This window comes from Vidua chalybeata, chromosome 1, assembly GCF_026979565.1.
Source record: "Vidua chalybeata isolate OUT-0048 chromosome 1, bVidCha1 merged haplotype, whole genome shotgun sequence".
NCBI lineage: Eukaryota > Metazoa > Chordata > Aves > Passeriformes > Viduidae > Vidua > Vidua chalybeata.
The window spans coordinates 70,992,408-71,008,536 of NC_071530.1; the positions used below are offsets into that span (position 1 = coordinate 70,992,408).

Here is a 16,129-nt window from a genome sequence, read left to right on the forward strand (position 1 = left end):
CGATCCCCATCTTTCTGTAGTCACACCAATGAGCATTGGTAGGAGTTAATTCTTATCTTTGTATCCATCTTCAAAATCCTCTGCCTCAGGAAAAAAAAATACTTTAAAAGTCAATAAAAAATGGACATTTTAGATCAGAGGATAGTTCCAAGATGAATGCACAAGTGGTTAAGATACAGCTTTCCTTTTCCAAGTTCAGCACTTTTTTTCAGCCTCTCCTTTTGTACCTTGTGCTATTGACTCATTCATGTAACGATGACTGTGTACACCAGTCAGGGAACACATATCAACATTAAAAATAATAGTTTTATTATGTTCTGATTCTTGGGCAAAATGTTCCCAAGCATGAGATATTCCAGATAAATCTGTGAACCTTCAGGCTAAGTAGAGAGAGGTAAGTAAGACATTATCCTCAAAGATAACCAAACTGCCTCAGGAATTACTCCAGGAAAAAAAAAAAAAAAAACAAAAAACAAAAAACCTTCACAGTGCTCAGAAAGCAATTCTCATTGTATGAATGCAAGCATCTAGAACCTTTTTAATCCTCAATAGTTCTTAAGACACAGCCTCCACATCCAGCTGCAATTCTCTGTGTCTTCATTATGACACCTCGGCTATTCTAGCTCTTGTTTGGGTTGGCAGGGACCTTTAAAGGTCCTCTATTCCAACCTCCGTGCAATGAGTAGGGACACCTTCCACTAGATCAGGTTGCTCAGAGCCCTACCCTGCCTGAATGTTTGAATGGGATGGGGCACCTACCTCCTCTCTGGGCATCCCATGCCAGTGTTTTACCACCCACAGAGTAAAGAATTTCTTCCTAATATCTTATCTAAACCATCCTTCCTTTAGTTTAAAACCACCTTCCTGGTAGGCACCCTTGAAATATCAGAGGCCACAATAAGGTCTCCTCAGAGCCTTCTTTTCTCCAAGCTGAACACCCCCAGCTTTTCCAGCCTTTCCTCATAGGAGAGGTGCTCCAGCCTTCCGCTCATCTTTCATGGCCCTTCTCTGGACTCAAGGTTCACATCCTTTAGTTAGGGAGCTGTCCCAGAGCTGGACACAGTACTCCAGCTGGGATCTAACCACAGAGGTATAGAGGGGCAGAATCACCTCCCTCCATCTGCTGGCCACACAGTTACCATTCTTATTTTTTTGAGAGGTAACAAGTAGTATGCTCATCATGTGAGAAAATACATAAACATGAGAAAACTCAGCAGAAACGAGCATTACAAAATCACAAGTCAAAGCTTATTTAGATGTCATGAAGATGCTAAAACCAAGTTAAACTGAAGCATTTGAGATTAACTCAGCTGTCAAAGCATGGTGCCAATAACACCAAAGTCGTGGGTTTGATTACTTGGACTCGATGATCCTTGTGGAGCCCTTCCAACTCAGAAAATTCTGTGATTTCTGTCATCTTAAGTGGTACTTACAAGTTCCCATATATTCCACTGGTGGAGTTATGCTGCCACCTATTGTGAGGATGAACCTGGCATGTGTTATTTTGCTAGGCAACGTTTGCAATAATTACCACTTGTCTTTCTCTTCTTTGTATTAGAAGTACTTTTTTTCTGAAATATCTGCTGCTGATCAATGTTGGTGAGAGGCTGTGGGCATAAGTGGCCTTTCAACCAGACCAAATACAGGTGTTCATACATTCTGATCTCTAATCTACCACATGTACAGTTTAATTTGACTCTGTCTGCTGCTGTCAGCTCAAAAGCTGGTCCAAAATGAGAACCCTGTTTTACTTTGATTGGTGGTTGAGGAATTCGGCCATGGGCAGAGAGGCAACGTGCTCCCCCAGCATAATGCTCCAAGATGTGCTTTTCCTTCCTCCCTCATGCAAGGAGCACAGGACTATAGGTCTGTTCCCCAAAACCGAGACAGCACTTGAGCTATAGTATGAACTCATAACTGTACCTTTAGGACACCTCTTCTTCCCCCCAAGCACAAGGGCAGTCCACGTGGCCTTTATATATATTGTGCCCGACTCCAGCAGCTGCAGTTACCAGCCCTGAGCAGGAAGCTCTGTTGCCCAAAGCTCATTTTTTCTGTGTGCAGAATTTAGGCAAACTTATTTCAGGAAAGCAGCCTCAGGAGGCCCAGGCCAGCACACCTCCAGAGGCTCACACCATGAGCAAAGCTGAAACAAACTACGATAGTAATTCCATCTCTCTAAAACTGTAGCTTGGCACCGGTCAAGTTCTGCAGTTCTCAGTGTACCTTTCCCCACCTTTTTACTTCCCCTCTGCCTTGGCAGAACACGGAGTTGCTCTGTTCCTTCACCTCTCCAGTAATACCACTTAAGCCAAGACCTAGGCACTAGGCCATCCCTGCCATCCAAAGGTCACTTAGCTGGGAAAACGAGGCCATCTGTTCAGCCACAGCAAGCAGCGTGCATCATCACACTTCCTTGTGCTCCCTCCTTCCAATCCTTTCCATGCCTGCCTCATTACTCATTTTTTCTTCCAGGTTAGGAACCAAATGGTTCCAATCCAGAGCAGCACTGCAAACCAGGAGCAGCGCTGACTCAGGAGTCACTCCTGGACAGCCTGGATAGCTGCTCAGGCCAACCAACTAGTGGGATTTTCTCATTTATCTTTTGGGTATTCAGCAGCTTCCAAGCCACTCTGCAGGACAGAGAATCTCTGGAGCTGCAGCTGGAGTGAAACCTGATTGCACAGACAGCAGTGGTACAGCCAGAGAGGACAGCCAGGTACAAGTGCTGTCAGCTCTCCAGCAAATCAAGCACCAGAAGTATGAGGTGTTTCTGCTGTTCGCTGTGCCACAGGGTACGTATTTTTACACTTCTAAACTGAATCCAGCCAGGATCTGTCGAAGTCAGGGCTGCTTGCAGCACAGAGGGAAACAAATATACCAGCAATTCAAGATGGCATTGTAAGTAGCAGATGGCATTTTTAGAGTAGCATCACCATTCACAAACTCCTTGGATAGGTATTTGCACTCCCTTGAGTCCAGGGAAGGGACATGAGCCACTTGCAGTAATGGAAACTGTGACGGTGTCTGTGTGACTCCTGGGTTCAGTACCTTACCATGATTATGGGAATTGCCTGAAAGGTTGGGTTCATGGGCAACTTTCAGCCTCCTCATCACCTGAGCTGGTTTCTCCAGAAGTAGGTTGTTCTGGGAGTAATATGGGATAAAAATCCAAGGTAGACTGTGGCACGTGGCTCCATAGATAAACCACAGCCAAATAGTAGGAAGAGAAGTACTCTTTACAGCAGAGTGAGATCAGAGTCCTCAGTACCCTTCTCTTCCTAAGTACAACTCAAGTACATCCAGACACTGTATTCCTAGCAGACCCTTCAACTGCCCTGATTAGGCAAATTTTTCTAAGCTTCTTTCCTACTCCTAGCAACTTCTGGTGCCCTTCCATTTATTTTAGAAATAGAAGGTCTCGCATTCTGGTCACTACAGGACTAGGACACACATTATTTGCATGGCAGTAAAACAAAAAAATAGCACATTTAACCTGGATTTTAGGCCAAATCCAGGAGCCATCAGGTTAGGACAGGCTTACCTGTTCTGAAAGGGCTGAGGTCCAAGTCTTGGGTCTATCACACAAGGGCAACCTGTTTCTACCAGATGTGCTATATCTTAGAGAAGTTTAAATCGAGATACAGTATCTTAACTTCAGACACAAGACTGACCTCAGTGTAAGTCAAATATTCTTAGCTTTGCCTCAAAAGTAATAAATTCCAACCAAAATGGTAACTTGCCAAAACCTTCCATCATCCCATCCCTATACCCAGCAGCAGCAATTCATCATTCTCAGTGATAAAGGACAGTACATGCACACAGGTACTTTTTTTCTTTTTTTTTTTATTGCTGTTAATTCAAGGAAAAAGGTTGCATAAAATCCAATCTCTTCTAGAAATATAAGTGACCTTTCCAGTACATTTCAAATATCAAAGTATATGGTAAACATACAAATAAAGAGAAGGTAACATACCTCCTATTTACAGTACAGTATTTTAAATCATAAAATAAGTTCCATAAAGTACAACTGGCAGGTAATTCACAATACAAGTCCATTGGTGGTTTAACACCCTCACTTCAACTCAAACGCAGTTCAGTCATTTCAAGTGGTCCAAAAATACCCAGATCAAATAAAAATTTTAATCAAAATAATTTTCATTTACTACTTAAACTTTTTTTTTTTTTTTAAATTAAAGCTTTCATCTACCTCCCTCCCCTTCCCCCCTCCCCAAGAAAAAAGTTTCAAAATGTACACTGGTGCTATAAATATAAATGCTATCTATGAAGAAATGTAGTAATCAAGCTTTTTTTTTTTTTCTTCAAGTTTTTTGTTTGTTTAGCAATTTATTAGACAGCTGAACCAAAGATTGATTTTTATTTCATCCCTCTACCGGACACTGGGTCTGATTTTAAGAAAAAAACATTTCTGCCATGAACTGTGAGGAATGCCAAACCTTATGGATATACAGTGGTAGTTGTTCATCGGTGTTGAATGCAGCAGTCAAAAAACACACTCGTCTTCCAGATAACCTCAGTGCACTTTAGGAAATCAAATATTACCTGGAAGCAATTTAGTACATATATTGGCTTTTAAAAATAAAATAAAAAATACAGCAGCATTAAACTTACTTACTCATGATACTGACATGTTTAATACCATCTTAACACTCATTTCAGTCTTTCACATTATACCGTAATTACGCATAGTGGTAAATTGTTATAAAATAGTGAATTTCCTATTTGGTAGACAGGTTCTAATACTAATACCTGACTATTTTGTAGAAAACCATAGCTTTTGTTCAATTTGAAATAAAACATTTACATTCTAAGTACAATGCAACACTGTAATAGTTTAGGAAAAAAATATTCAATCAAGTAATGTTCATTCTGTGTTGACACGATGTAGAATAGCTTTAAAAAAGGAAAAAATGCTGTCAACTTTCATTACAAATGCAAACACACTGAGTACAACATTCATACCATTTTTTTCACCTTTGTTGCTGAACATACAGGCTAAAAAGCTACAAGGGAAGAAAAATCTGTCAATTTAAGCTCGTTCATTTTTCTAAATCTGTTCCAGTCCACACAGTTTCAGCCCCTTTCTGTTCTATGTATTTTCATTTGTTTGGCCCTTTCGAGAGCTGCGTATCTGTATTACTATCAGGTATAGTACACATACACTATCGTGTTTTCCTTTGGACTCTGCTAAAAGGATGTTTGAACATCTCCCCTCAATTCATGAGCATTAAATTTAGAGTACGGGTAGGGTCTGTATGAACTGCTAAACATTCATGCAAATCCAACGAATCCACGTGGACAACCAGGGAAAGTAAAGAAAACAGCAGCATAAGGAGATTGGGGAGGGAAGAAGATTGTGGTAGGGAACATGACCAAGTTTCTTCTTTCACTATATGACTGCTCCACCAGTGATGTCAGAGGTCAGAGGAATTTTTTGTTTTTAAACTGCAGTAAACATTGCACATGTCTCAAGTCTTCAGTGCAAAAGCATGGTTCGAATGCTCTGTCTGATTGTTTGGCTGTGTGTGTGAATTACATGCATTACGCAAGCCTCTTGTAGAACCAGGAGGAGACCAGGGACTCAGCCTTCTTCTTTTGTACGGAACAGAGGTGCAAAAGCAATGAAAAATTCCAAAAGAATATAAAACCGGGAATGTCCCAAAACACAAGATCAACCTCCCCCTCCCACACACACCTTCCCCCAAATTCCCAAGCTTCAGTTTAAGTAGGCAATGTTTACTTGTTTCAGTCTGCAGAATCCAAGGTATCATTGGAAGGGGGAGGGGGAGGTGCGTATCTCAGTCTGTAAGTGCCTAAAACAGGAAAGAGAACTACTAAGTCACTGCTCACAATTAAAATGGATTACAAAACCACTACAAGGTATCAAAATGGACATGCTCTTCAAAAGGCACTATCATCCTCCAGTCCTTTTAAAGTAGGTCCTCAGACTTTATCCTATTTTCTTTCATCCTCTTTCTAGAACTGTAAGTTTAAAAAAAAAGGTACAGAGTGTAGATACAGGACTTGAGCTCTACTGGAAAAGTGAAAAGATAGTCCCAACCAAGGTCCATCTTTCCTGTTCCGGTCCAATCAAACTACTCAAGTCAGAATGGGAACGAGGGCAAGAATCAAAAATAGATTGTGCTCGATGCAAACGCTGCATTTTCCCCATTCTTCTGGACGGAGAGAGAAATGGAAGCTATTCCTTTTATATTTATCTCCAATTAGTTTCTGCCTTTTTGCTGCAACTTGTCTGAAAAGTTAAATGGGGCATGATGGGGCACAGAAGGATGGCTGATTGTGCAAAGGTAAGCCCTAGAAAACATTAAATATCAAATGGCCAGTCTATTGGTTTTTCTTTCAATTCTCAGAAGCTTAAGGAATCCAAGGTCATATCATAAACAATAACTGATTTCTTTTTGCCAATGAATTCTCTCAAAAAGCACCCCAATGAATGGGAAAATTAAAACAACATGCAAGTCTCAATGCCAAAACCAAACCAGTGAAAAAATAATGACAATTTAGGACTGGTATCATTTTACTTTCCAGCTCTGAACCCATTTTCAACTTCATGCTGTGAACCCCATTCCCTTGCACTGTTCTACAAGATTTTCAGGCAGAGATAGGATACTTTGCAGTTTTAGAGCAGGTCACTAGTGCACAACCATTTACACGAAACATACACACGCACGCACACCTTTCTGCAAGACCAGAAACAGCACATTCAGAAAGGTAAAGAGAAACTACCAAACTCAAAAGCAAGTCCGCTGGGAGTTATCGTGATTACCTTGTTGACTGGCCTCCATGGATGACTGCTTACAGTCCTGCGCATAGTGTCCACTTACACCACAATTGTAACATGAAACATTCCCATTCTTCTTGGGTCCCGACCCATTTGTGTTGGCAACTACGTTAGGTGCTGGATATACAGGATAGAACCTCCCAAATCCTGCCATCTGCTGCATACCATAGTTGGCTTGGCTTCCCATCACTGGGTCATGCATAAGCCCATTTGCATACGGAGACTGAGGCAGGAAGAACGGAAGTTGTGTTCCATTGCTTTGATGTGCTTGATTGAGGTAGCTGCCATTGCAAAGTGATGGCAGAGTGAAGAAAGATGGAACTCTGTAGACTTGTCCATGAAGTGGGTTATGATAAAAATAGCTATTAATCTGAAGGCTGCCATTGGTCCCACAGCTACACCTACGTCCACAAGAACCGCAAGGGCCAGATCCCAACTGCTGCGGAGGTAACATTGTCCCGTTAGTGTTATTATTCCCAACAGCGTTTATGTAGGATGTGCTGTCACTCTGTGCAGTGCTGTGTGTTAGAGCGGGGCTTGGGCTGGGGGCAGGGCCTGGCGTGTGTGTCGGGATTGCAGGAGGAACAGTGGACTGGACCTGACCAACACCAAGGCCAGCGGACTGAGGTGGTGAGGAAGTTGCTCCAGTGCTCAGCACGTTTGTATTCTGGTTGGGCAACACACTGGTAGCGTGAGGGCTGCCTGGCAAAGCGAACGAAGCTGGTGGAGGTGGCGGTGCTGCTGTGGAGAGACCAGCTGCTGGAAGAACTACCTTGAGATTGGTAGGCTGAGGGATTGCTCCTGGGTTTCCCTCAATGTGAGGCACCATTTGATTCAGTCCTACCACCTGGGATGCAGGTTTTGTGATGGGATCTGTAGTAGGAACTGGGGATCCTGGGAAACTACCTGGATTGTGGACTGGGATAAAGGCAGTATTTGGTGATCCAATACTTAAGCTTCCTGTCGGCTGCTGTGGTCCATTAACTGTGCAACTTTCTGATGATCCCTGTGGAGAGGGGATTTTCAACCTATGTATTGCCAAATGCAAAGCAGGGCTACCAGGCTGGACAGAATGTGGAAGGAAAGAGGATGGGACTGGCAAAGGGGAAGCCATGAGCTCAAGGCGTTTCTCAGGTTCACCAGAGGTCACTGGGCCCATTCCCGCAGGAGGGGAATTCGCAGCCTCTCTCACTGGCGACACAGCGACAGGCGTGGTAACCAGCATTCCCATGGTTTTACCATCTGCAGATATGGGTGGTGGGACAACTGCTTCAGGCTTTTGGGCAGCGCTGTGCATCACACAGTGTAAGGCAGGCATGAAGGAAATATGCTGAAACTTTGCATTCAAAGGATCTTCTGAAAGGCTCCCATTTTCATTATTCACTGAAGAAATCTGAGCAGATGATTTGCTCATATTTGATGAACTGACAGCACTGTAGCCTGTAAACCTGGTTGTATTTTGATTCCCAGAGTCCTCAGAATTGCTGTCTGTATCTGTGGGGACAAAAGCATTTGTAAGTCAGAAGAATGAATCTTAAGCAACAGAGAATCATGCCCTGGACCCATTTACCCATATAAAATCTATTGAGTTTGACGACATGAATGACAGTTATGTCTTCCTAAACTGTGACAACTTCGAGATTCTTTTCATTCATCCAAATTAAGCTAGGTCCATCTTCATGACTTGCCTGTATCCACCTGCCCAACTAGCTACTGTGTCTTTGACTTGTGCATATCTGCAAATGTGAAGAGCAGGACACAGTGATTTAGGAATTTGCATCTGTCTAGAAAGATATTAACACAGATTATTTAAATTTGGAGGGAGTGGCAAATTGTCAGTACAAAAAGACGGAGCTCCTGGACATGCCACACATAATTTCATATAAACCCAGCCCCTTTCAGGCCAAAGTTTTCCACATTATTGTACTGTGGAAATTTCTCAAGAGAGCTGTATCATTGAGGCCAAAAAATTATGGCACAGGTTTAGTAACCTAAAACTCTGGTATTTAAACAGTGCTAGAAGCCCTCAAACTGCCCAGTCATGAAATCCACAAAGAAAAATGTATTCTGTGGCTAGTTCAGAAAACAAAGTACCTAATCAAACTGAAAAACTAACTAAAATAAATGCAAGAAAGTCTAGGAATAAAGGCATTCATGCACACTCTTCATAAATACAACCTCTGTCTTTTTCTTCTTCACTATCAAAGCTTTCCTGTCCATCATGTCGTGGACTAGAAGGAGAGCTGTAACTTTCAGATGATGTTTCTCCACACGTATCATGACCAGATCCAGCATCCAAATTCAGATCTAAAAATAAAAGTTGTCAGTTTTATTTTTGATCTCAGTGTATGGAAGTGAGGTTATTTTGGTTTTCTCACATCTCCCGCTAGTTGAGATTTTTGCCTGTCCCTACTTAATTGCATCTGTCCCCCGTATTCCTGTCACTTCCATTCCCAGCACTCAGGACTGGTCTCGTCCCTAAATTTGTGATGAGTGAATCTTTGGTGTTAAAGAAGGTGATACTGAAAATTGATATTTATGCAAAGCAGTGAAAAGAATGATGATCCTGAATTATTCCTGTGATGTTTATACTGGAAAGCACTGATTTCCTCTGAACAGTAGTGATCCAGCATTTCTGCTGGCAGAGCTGCAGCGCTCCTCGGTGACAGGAAGCTAACTCAGCAGGACATGGCAAAACAATGCACCACTTCACAACTCACTCTTCTAGAACAGGCTTTAACCAAACTCTATCAACAAATCCTGTTTAAAGAAAAAGAGGTGAACTGAAAAAGTGGTAAACTGTTTTCTAAATTCTGAATAGATCATAAGACACTCTTTTGCTGGAAACTGCCCTCAGGGTGGGTAGCTACTATGGTTTGGCTTTCAAATTCAGCCTCAGAGGGGAAGAAGAATGACAAATGCACCCTCTCTCAGAATCTATGACAGACACAAGCTGGAAACCCCAGCCCACAAAACCTTGGTTAGCAAAACCTCAGGACAAAAATTAGAACACAAATTATGATAATAATTTATAAAAAATTCCCCATTTTTTATTGCTACTGGAAGTTTAACAGGTTGGGATGGCTCACCAAAAAGTTGCCTTGATGCTTCAATTCTTGGAATTTCCTGAATTAAACCCATAATTGATTAAATTATTTTAACAAGTACTTTGAACATCTTATATAAACTGGAGCCTCACTGTGGACCTGAGATCACTAAGACCCAGAGTCTGAAGCGCTTATCACAGCGTATCTAGTCTTAAAAGTTACCATTGTAACTAACTAATGCTTCAGACAAGCTCAAAATAGGGAGGAAAAAATGAAAGAAAACATGATGAGGATAAGAATGACAGACTCAAACAGAGCATTTCAAACAAGGCCTGGATATATAAACCTAGGCAGAGATTCAGACTGTTATTTTTTTTTCCCATAGACTATTTCTCCAATAAGTATCTCAAAAGACATTTGATGTTTATACATAGGTTGAAAACTCGTCTCTGAGCAGGATTTAATGGCTTCCAGCCTGTGGGTTACAGCTTCTTTTTGAAACAGCCAACAGTTTCACAGGAGGCAGTTTCACATCTGTAGAGTGGTCGGTAGTGAGCAAACAGAACTCCTATGGAAAAGCATTCCCTACTAACTTTGCAGAATCAGACAATCAACTATGTTGGAAAAGACCTCTGAGAACAAGTCCCTATGCCTAACACCACCTAATCAGTTAAACCATGGCACCAAGTGCCATATATCCAGTCTTTTTCAAAACACCTCCAAGGATGGTGACTCCACCACTTCCCTGGACAGCCCATTCCAATGCCCAGTCATTCTTTCTGTGATTAATTTTTTGCTAATGTCTAGCCTGAACTACCCCTGGCACAGCTTAAGTCTGTGTCCTCTTGTCCTGTTGCTGTTTGCCTGGGAGAAGAGACCAATCCCCACCTGGCTACACACTCCTTTGAGGTGGTTGCAGAGAGTGATAAGGTCTCCCCTTACACACTACTGCATCCCCCTCCTAAAGTCATTGTCAGTTCATAAAACTCAGTGCGCTTTGCCTGACAACAAAAACATTAAGAAATGCATGCAGCAGAGCTCTGCTGTAGAGTATGTTTTCTGCTTAACGGCCCTTAACTATAGCTTTCCAAAACTGTTCTAATTTTGCTAAGATTGTGAACAGTGAGTTCTTAAAAGTTTTACTCAAATGCTGTTTGTAGAAGGTAAAAACACCTGCCCATAAAACACGTCAATAATTCCAAACTGGATCCAGCTGGAACTCTCCAAGGTGAGAAGCGGTGAGAAGAAAGAATGAAAGCTTAATCAAGATTGTATCACAAATGGAAGCAACAGAAAGACAAGGCACTTTTAAGAGTTCTTTCAACACTTATGCCAATTAGGTGATGTAAAAAAAGGCAAACTCTGTCAACCTTCTGTCACAAGAACTACATGTAAGACAGGCAAGGTCGCAACTGATAGTGGGAATTTAGAAAACACCAAGATGGTGAAGTCAATGGGTAGCACAGATCTTCAGAAATTTGTAATAAAGCTTGGGGACTCAGTTTACTAAAGGAACACAAATACAATTTTTTCTTACAACTGACTGATGTACACAAGTCTTGGGCTAGACACTACATTTAGGATTACCCTAAACTGAAAACCCTGCTAGGGCAGCATACACAGTTCTGTGCTGTAGCTCAGCAGTCACTTTGTTTAAACACTACAGTTCATCAATGGTTCACATCACAGGTTTTATACAGGTTTCTTGTGGGCCATCACACAATATATGAAGAAACTAGTAGGCTGCAAAGAGCACACTAATGGCAAGATGCTCCATGTCCACAGCAGTAGCCCAAGAGCAGCAACAGCCCAACAGCACCTATGCATGAAGACACACACCCCAAGCAATTGGATACAGAAGACTGAGTCTAGTGCGTTCTATATAGCAAGTCAAAGCACAAATTAGATTGCCAATACACCAACTTGCACCAGAACATTTTTCAGACTTGTGCTCTCCCCTTTACAGAAGGCCCCGAATAAATCAAGTTCTGCAAGTTCTGTTTCTTACTAAGAGCTTTGGAAAAAGCACCTTACCTTTTGCTGTCCCAGTACGGATGTGCTGCGATGCTGCAACTCGAACTCCATTGCTCCTGTTAGTCAACCTGCAGTCAGTTTTCTTTGCTTTCTCCCTGTGTAAAAAATTTCATGGCTTTTTTGCAAATGCATGAGCACAAATAACCAACCATGAAAGAACATGGAATGACACTAGAAACAAAGGCAGTGACTCCAGGCCAGAAATGCATATTTAATAGATATACCAAGAAATAATAAAAAATTAAATAGAGGCTGATGGCGCAATATACCAGGAACTAAGCTACAAGCAGCGTTACTAAATACTTTGAATAAAGATCTATATAAGAAAAGACAAGAAAAAGGAACAGGAGCAGCAAACAGTAAAGTAATTTTTGAAAGCTGATGTGTGTAATGCAGCCCTACACCAGTCTAGTGTAATAGCATCTGGAAACTTGGAAGTAGGCAGAGTATTAGGTAAGGGTGGAAGTGCTTTCACTTCTCACAGTGCAGAGTTGTGTAGCCTGCAGGAAGTTCTGAAGCCCTCTGATGTGCAAATTATCTTCAATAAGACCTTTCAGCCAGTTACCACTCACTTCATTATGTTAAAGGTTGCCATCAACCCTCATTTGATTTTCAGTATATCCTGGACAGCTTTACATCTTTTAAGTTTCAAATAAATATAAAGGGAAAAAGGCAATTTAGTATTGGCTAAGAATGTACTTCCACTTCTTCATCTTTTAATTACATGCCAAGCAGTATTTTGAGAAATTAATGCATTCACTTAAAATTCTATTTTTCAAGTTACTTCTTTACAGAATATAAAATAAGGATTTGTATGTAGCCTTGCCTCACACCATGCCAGCTCTTGTGCCAGCACAGCAAATGAAAGCACCTAATTGACTGCAGACTCTGTTTATCAGAGTGAATGCATTACACTTCATTTCTGGATTACCAGTTACATTAGAAACCTACTTTTCCAGCTGTGGCTTTCCTTTCTTCTTGCTTACTGTAGACAGACTTCGTTTTTCCACCGTGTGCTAGACAGAAAATGCAAAGCAACCAGTCAACCAACAGAATTTTTAATGAAAGCCAAGACAACACCCCTTCTAGACCCGTAGGTCCACAAGTCCAAGAGTAGTGGGCTCACAGGTGCTATAACCACCCAAACAACCACTTGTTCAGTACATCTGAGCCTGTAAAATAATGCATCATGTCTTGTTTACAGGAGAATCAGTAAAACACTCAGCAAATTACTACTTCCAAGTATGCCAGAGATATCCATCAAATTATTGTTTATATGCTGTTCTTCCACCAGAGGATAAAAACAAATGTGTTTCATCACATACCTGCTGAAAAGGCCAATCATCAAGCTTAAGGAGCTACAAAATTTGTTGCTATAAATGGAATTATTTGATAGTTGGCAGTGGGAAATACATGTGACAAATTATTTCTACATAGTGACAAGCAGGTACCTAGCCTTAAACTGGAGGTTTAAGCTGCTAAATTAAACTCTAGAATACAGCATACAAGCACATAAGAAAAAACATAGGACCTACATAATTTTTAAAGTATGCTATCAATAACTGTTATTAACAACTCATATTTGGAAAGGAAGTAAAATTTATGAAAATTCTGAAATAATCTCTGTCCAAATCACTGTATCTTGACTTCCATTAAATAGCTTTTCCTTTGCTTTAGTAAATTAACCTTTTTCTTGCTTCAAGCTTGCAGTACTTCAGGCTTTGATGCAACCCACCATTTCATGTTTAGAAGCCAACCTCAATTCACTACCCTGCTTTATGAAATAAGGAAACAATTTTTGTTTGGCTTGCTATTCCACACATAACAATCAATAGCCAAATTCCAAACATAAATGAGAGTAATATTAAATAATCCTAACATTCTGTGTTTTTCATATATAAGCAGTGAGCAAGCTTCCTTCCCCCAATTTCAGTAGTAGATAATTTTATTTATAAACGATTGTGCTGTTTACCTATATTTACAATGAGATTGAAGAGACACAAATCCCAGAAAAAGTGTATATGTATCTATCTATTAATTTTTTTCAAAGATTATTACTTAAATAATGCAGGCAAGATAGAAAGAATATGTTTAACCTGTTGTACCTACTGTAGCATTAATACAGTTTAGCTATTAATACTGTTTCTAGTTTGCTCCTTGCAATAACAGAAATTGCCCAGGTGTTCTGGAATCCTCTCTGATGACAATGCTACAGTAACAGGAAAACGCCTGATAACAAATTAACATTAGACATTTCTGATTATTTACATTCTGCTGGGAAATTTTATTTACAAATTCATAAACAGAATATTCAGCTGAGACGGTGGTAAGGAATTACAGAGGGTTTTCTAGAATCCAGGTAAGTCAGCAGCAACTTCAACACTTACTTTGTACAATTTTAGGAGCACTTTTCATCTTTTAAAGCTAAATCTCATCATGTAGTGGACAGTCTCCTCAAGTGTCTTGGAATATGGTTTTAAAGAATAAACAGCAACACACCTGGTCAAGTAGGTTAGTACAGTGCTCTGGGTGCTGCTGGACAATACAGCTTTTCCTTCTCCAGTCCATTACCCCATTCTGTTCCGAGTGCTGAATGTTAAGGCTATCCAGTGAAGAACATTTTGCACTGCTAGTGCTGCTGAAAAGAAAAAAGAAGCCCCAAAAGTTACGCTGATGTGAACAAATCTGCAGGCTTTTCTTACCAACATACATGTTTTGCATCGTGACAAAGTTTGCTTTTAGAAAACCTTAGGAATTTTCAAGAGATTTAAAAGATTTAAATTACAGCAGTTCTTGTGCTCTAAAGTTATGATCTGACCATAACTGGAGTTCCTTTTTTAATTTGTCTAGTATAATTTGATGTAAAATTCAGAACAACAGAATTTGTAGAAAACAGTAATTGAGGGAATGGTCTCCTTGGATATTTCTATACACAAAAACTTTGCTATTTTCATACCAGACATGTGGCAATTTTCCAGATAGAAATGTATTCTGAATTCATCTTCTTTCTTCCTTATCATTAATGACAAAGCTGGAATTACTCTGTAATCCCTGTTTCAGAATTCATGAGATATTTAAAGAATGGAGCACACAGTTACTACAGATCATACTGTAGCTGTATTTGTTTCAATTTCAAAATGGTCATCTTGCTTTGCATTTTCACCTTCAGGAATGCTAGTTTTGAGTAGTGCTGGGAGAGGGGAGTTACACTTGGCATTTACTTCGGACTTTACAGCAATTTCCACCGAAACTCTGCTCTACAGCAGCCGGTCATAAGCAATATTGAACTAGGTCTGAGACCACTGGTCAGCTAAAGCTGCTGGAAAATAGTCAGGGTTCTGACAGAATCTAAGGCACAAGGACCTATAACCTTTTCATATCTCATACAAAACTATGCCTTACTGCAGGTTGGATGCAAAAGAAAAAAAAAAAAAAAAAGAAAAAAGTAGTTAACACTTGTAAATTCTTATCTAAATACTTATGCTGATAATTGAAAGTGCCTTTTAATTCACAGCTACTTGGGAGCTGCTTCACGAAAGTTACCACAATATGAAATGTTACTCAGTTCCCATGATGGCAGAAATCCAGCTCACTTGAAAGCACAAGACATGCTGAAGTTCCAGTAGCTACTTACCAAATACCTCTGTGAGTAACAGCTCAAACTACTTAAAAGATACACAACAGAGTATTAAAAAAAAAAAATTAAGAAAATGGCAAGAACCCGAGGTCCCAAAAGAGACATAAACCCCTGATTGCAAAGATAGAAGCAAGGTCACTTTAGAAATTTCTGCCAAGTGGAGGTAAATGATTTCACTGCCAAATTTGCAGTCATTTCATGGAAACTGTAATACTACTAAAGGTTTTGTTTTGTATGTGTGATCTCATTCCTACCAGTAAGTTTTTGGACTTTTCAAGAGTAAGGCTGCAATACTGAATGAAAACAAGAGGAAGACAGATGCACAATGTCCCAATGCTATTTGAGATGAACTGCTTGTGACTTTCAACACCTTTATGCATATTTAAAACAGAAAAGTTTCATTCAGTGCCATTTCTTTACAAACCCATAAACAAAAGGCATAGATTTTAAGGAGACAGATACATAAGCCAAACAGGAGAGGACTAACAGACCTCTAGCAGTCAAGGAGTAAATACATTTCCCCCTCTTAGATAAACAGAAAATAATAGTTAGCTAAAGAAGTTTCTTTCTCAGAACTCTGTGGAAATG

At 40.4% G+C, this 16,129-nt stretch overlaps 1 protein-coding gene across 4 annotated transcripts in view; it reads right to left on the bottom strand.

Moving 5' to 3' along the window:
- Positions 1-3,822: 3,822 nt before the first annotated feature.
- The window catches only part of ZCCHC2 (zinc finger CCHC-type containing 2), a 45,481-nt gene continuing 33,174 nt past the window's right edge, over positions 3,823-16,129 (bottom strand). For 2 of the 4 annotated variants that reach the window (XM_053943720.1, XM_053943699.1), the window contains 6 exons: positions 14,404-14,542; positions 12,856-12,920; positions 11,905-11,999; positions 9,002-9,130; positions 6,809-8,317; positions 3,823-5,834 (listed from right to left, as the gene is read on the bottom strand). In XM_053943720.1, coding sequence (XP_053799695.1) covers positions 5,767-5,834; positions 6,809-8,317; positions 9,002-9,130; positions 11,905-11,999; positions 12,856-12,920; positions 14,404-14,542 — 2,005 coding nt within the window. In that variant the 3' untranslated portion in view covers positions 3,823-5,766. The remainder of the gene's footprint in view (positions 5,835-6,808; positions 8,318-9,001; positions 9,131-11,904; positions 12,000-12,855; positions 12,921-14,403; positions 14,543-16,129) is intronic. The other 2 variants (XM_053943703.1, XM_053943712.1) reach the window with 2 other exon arrangements.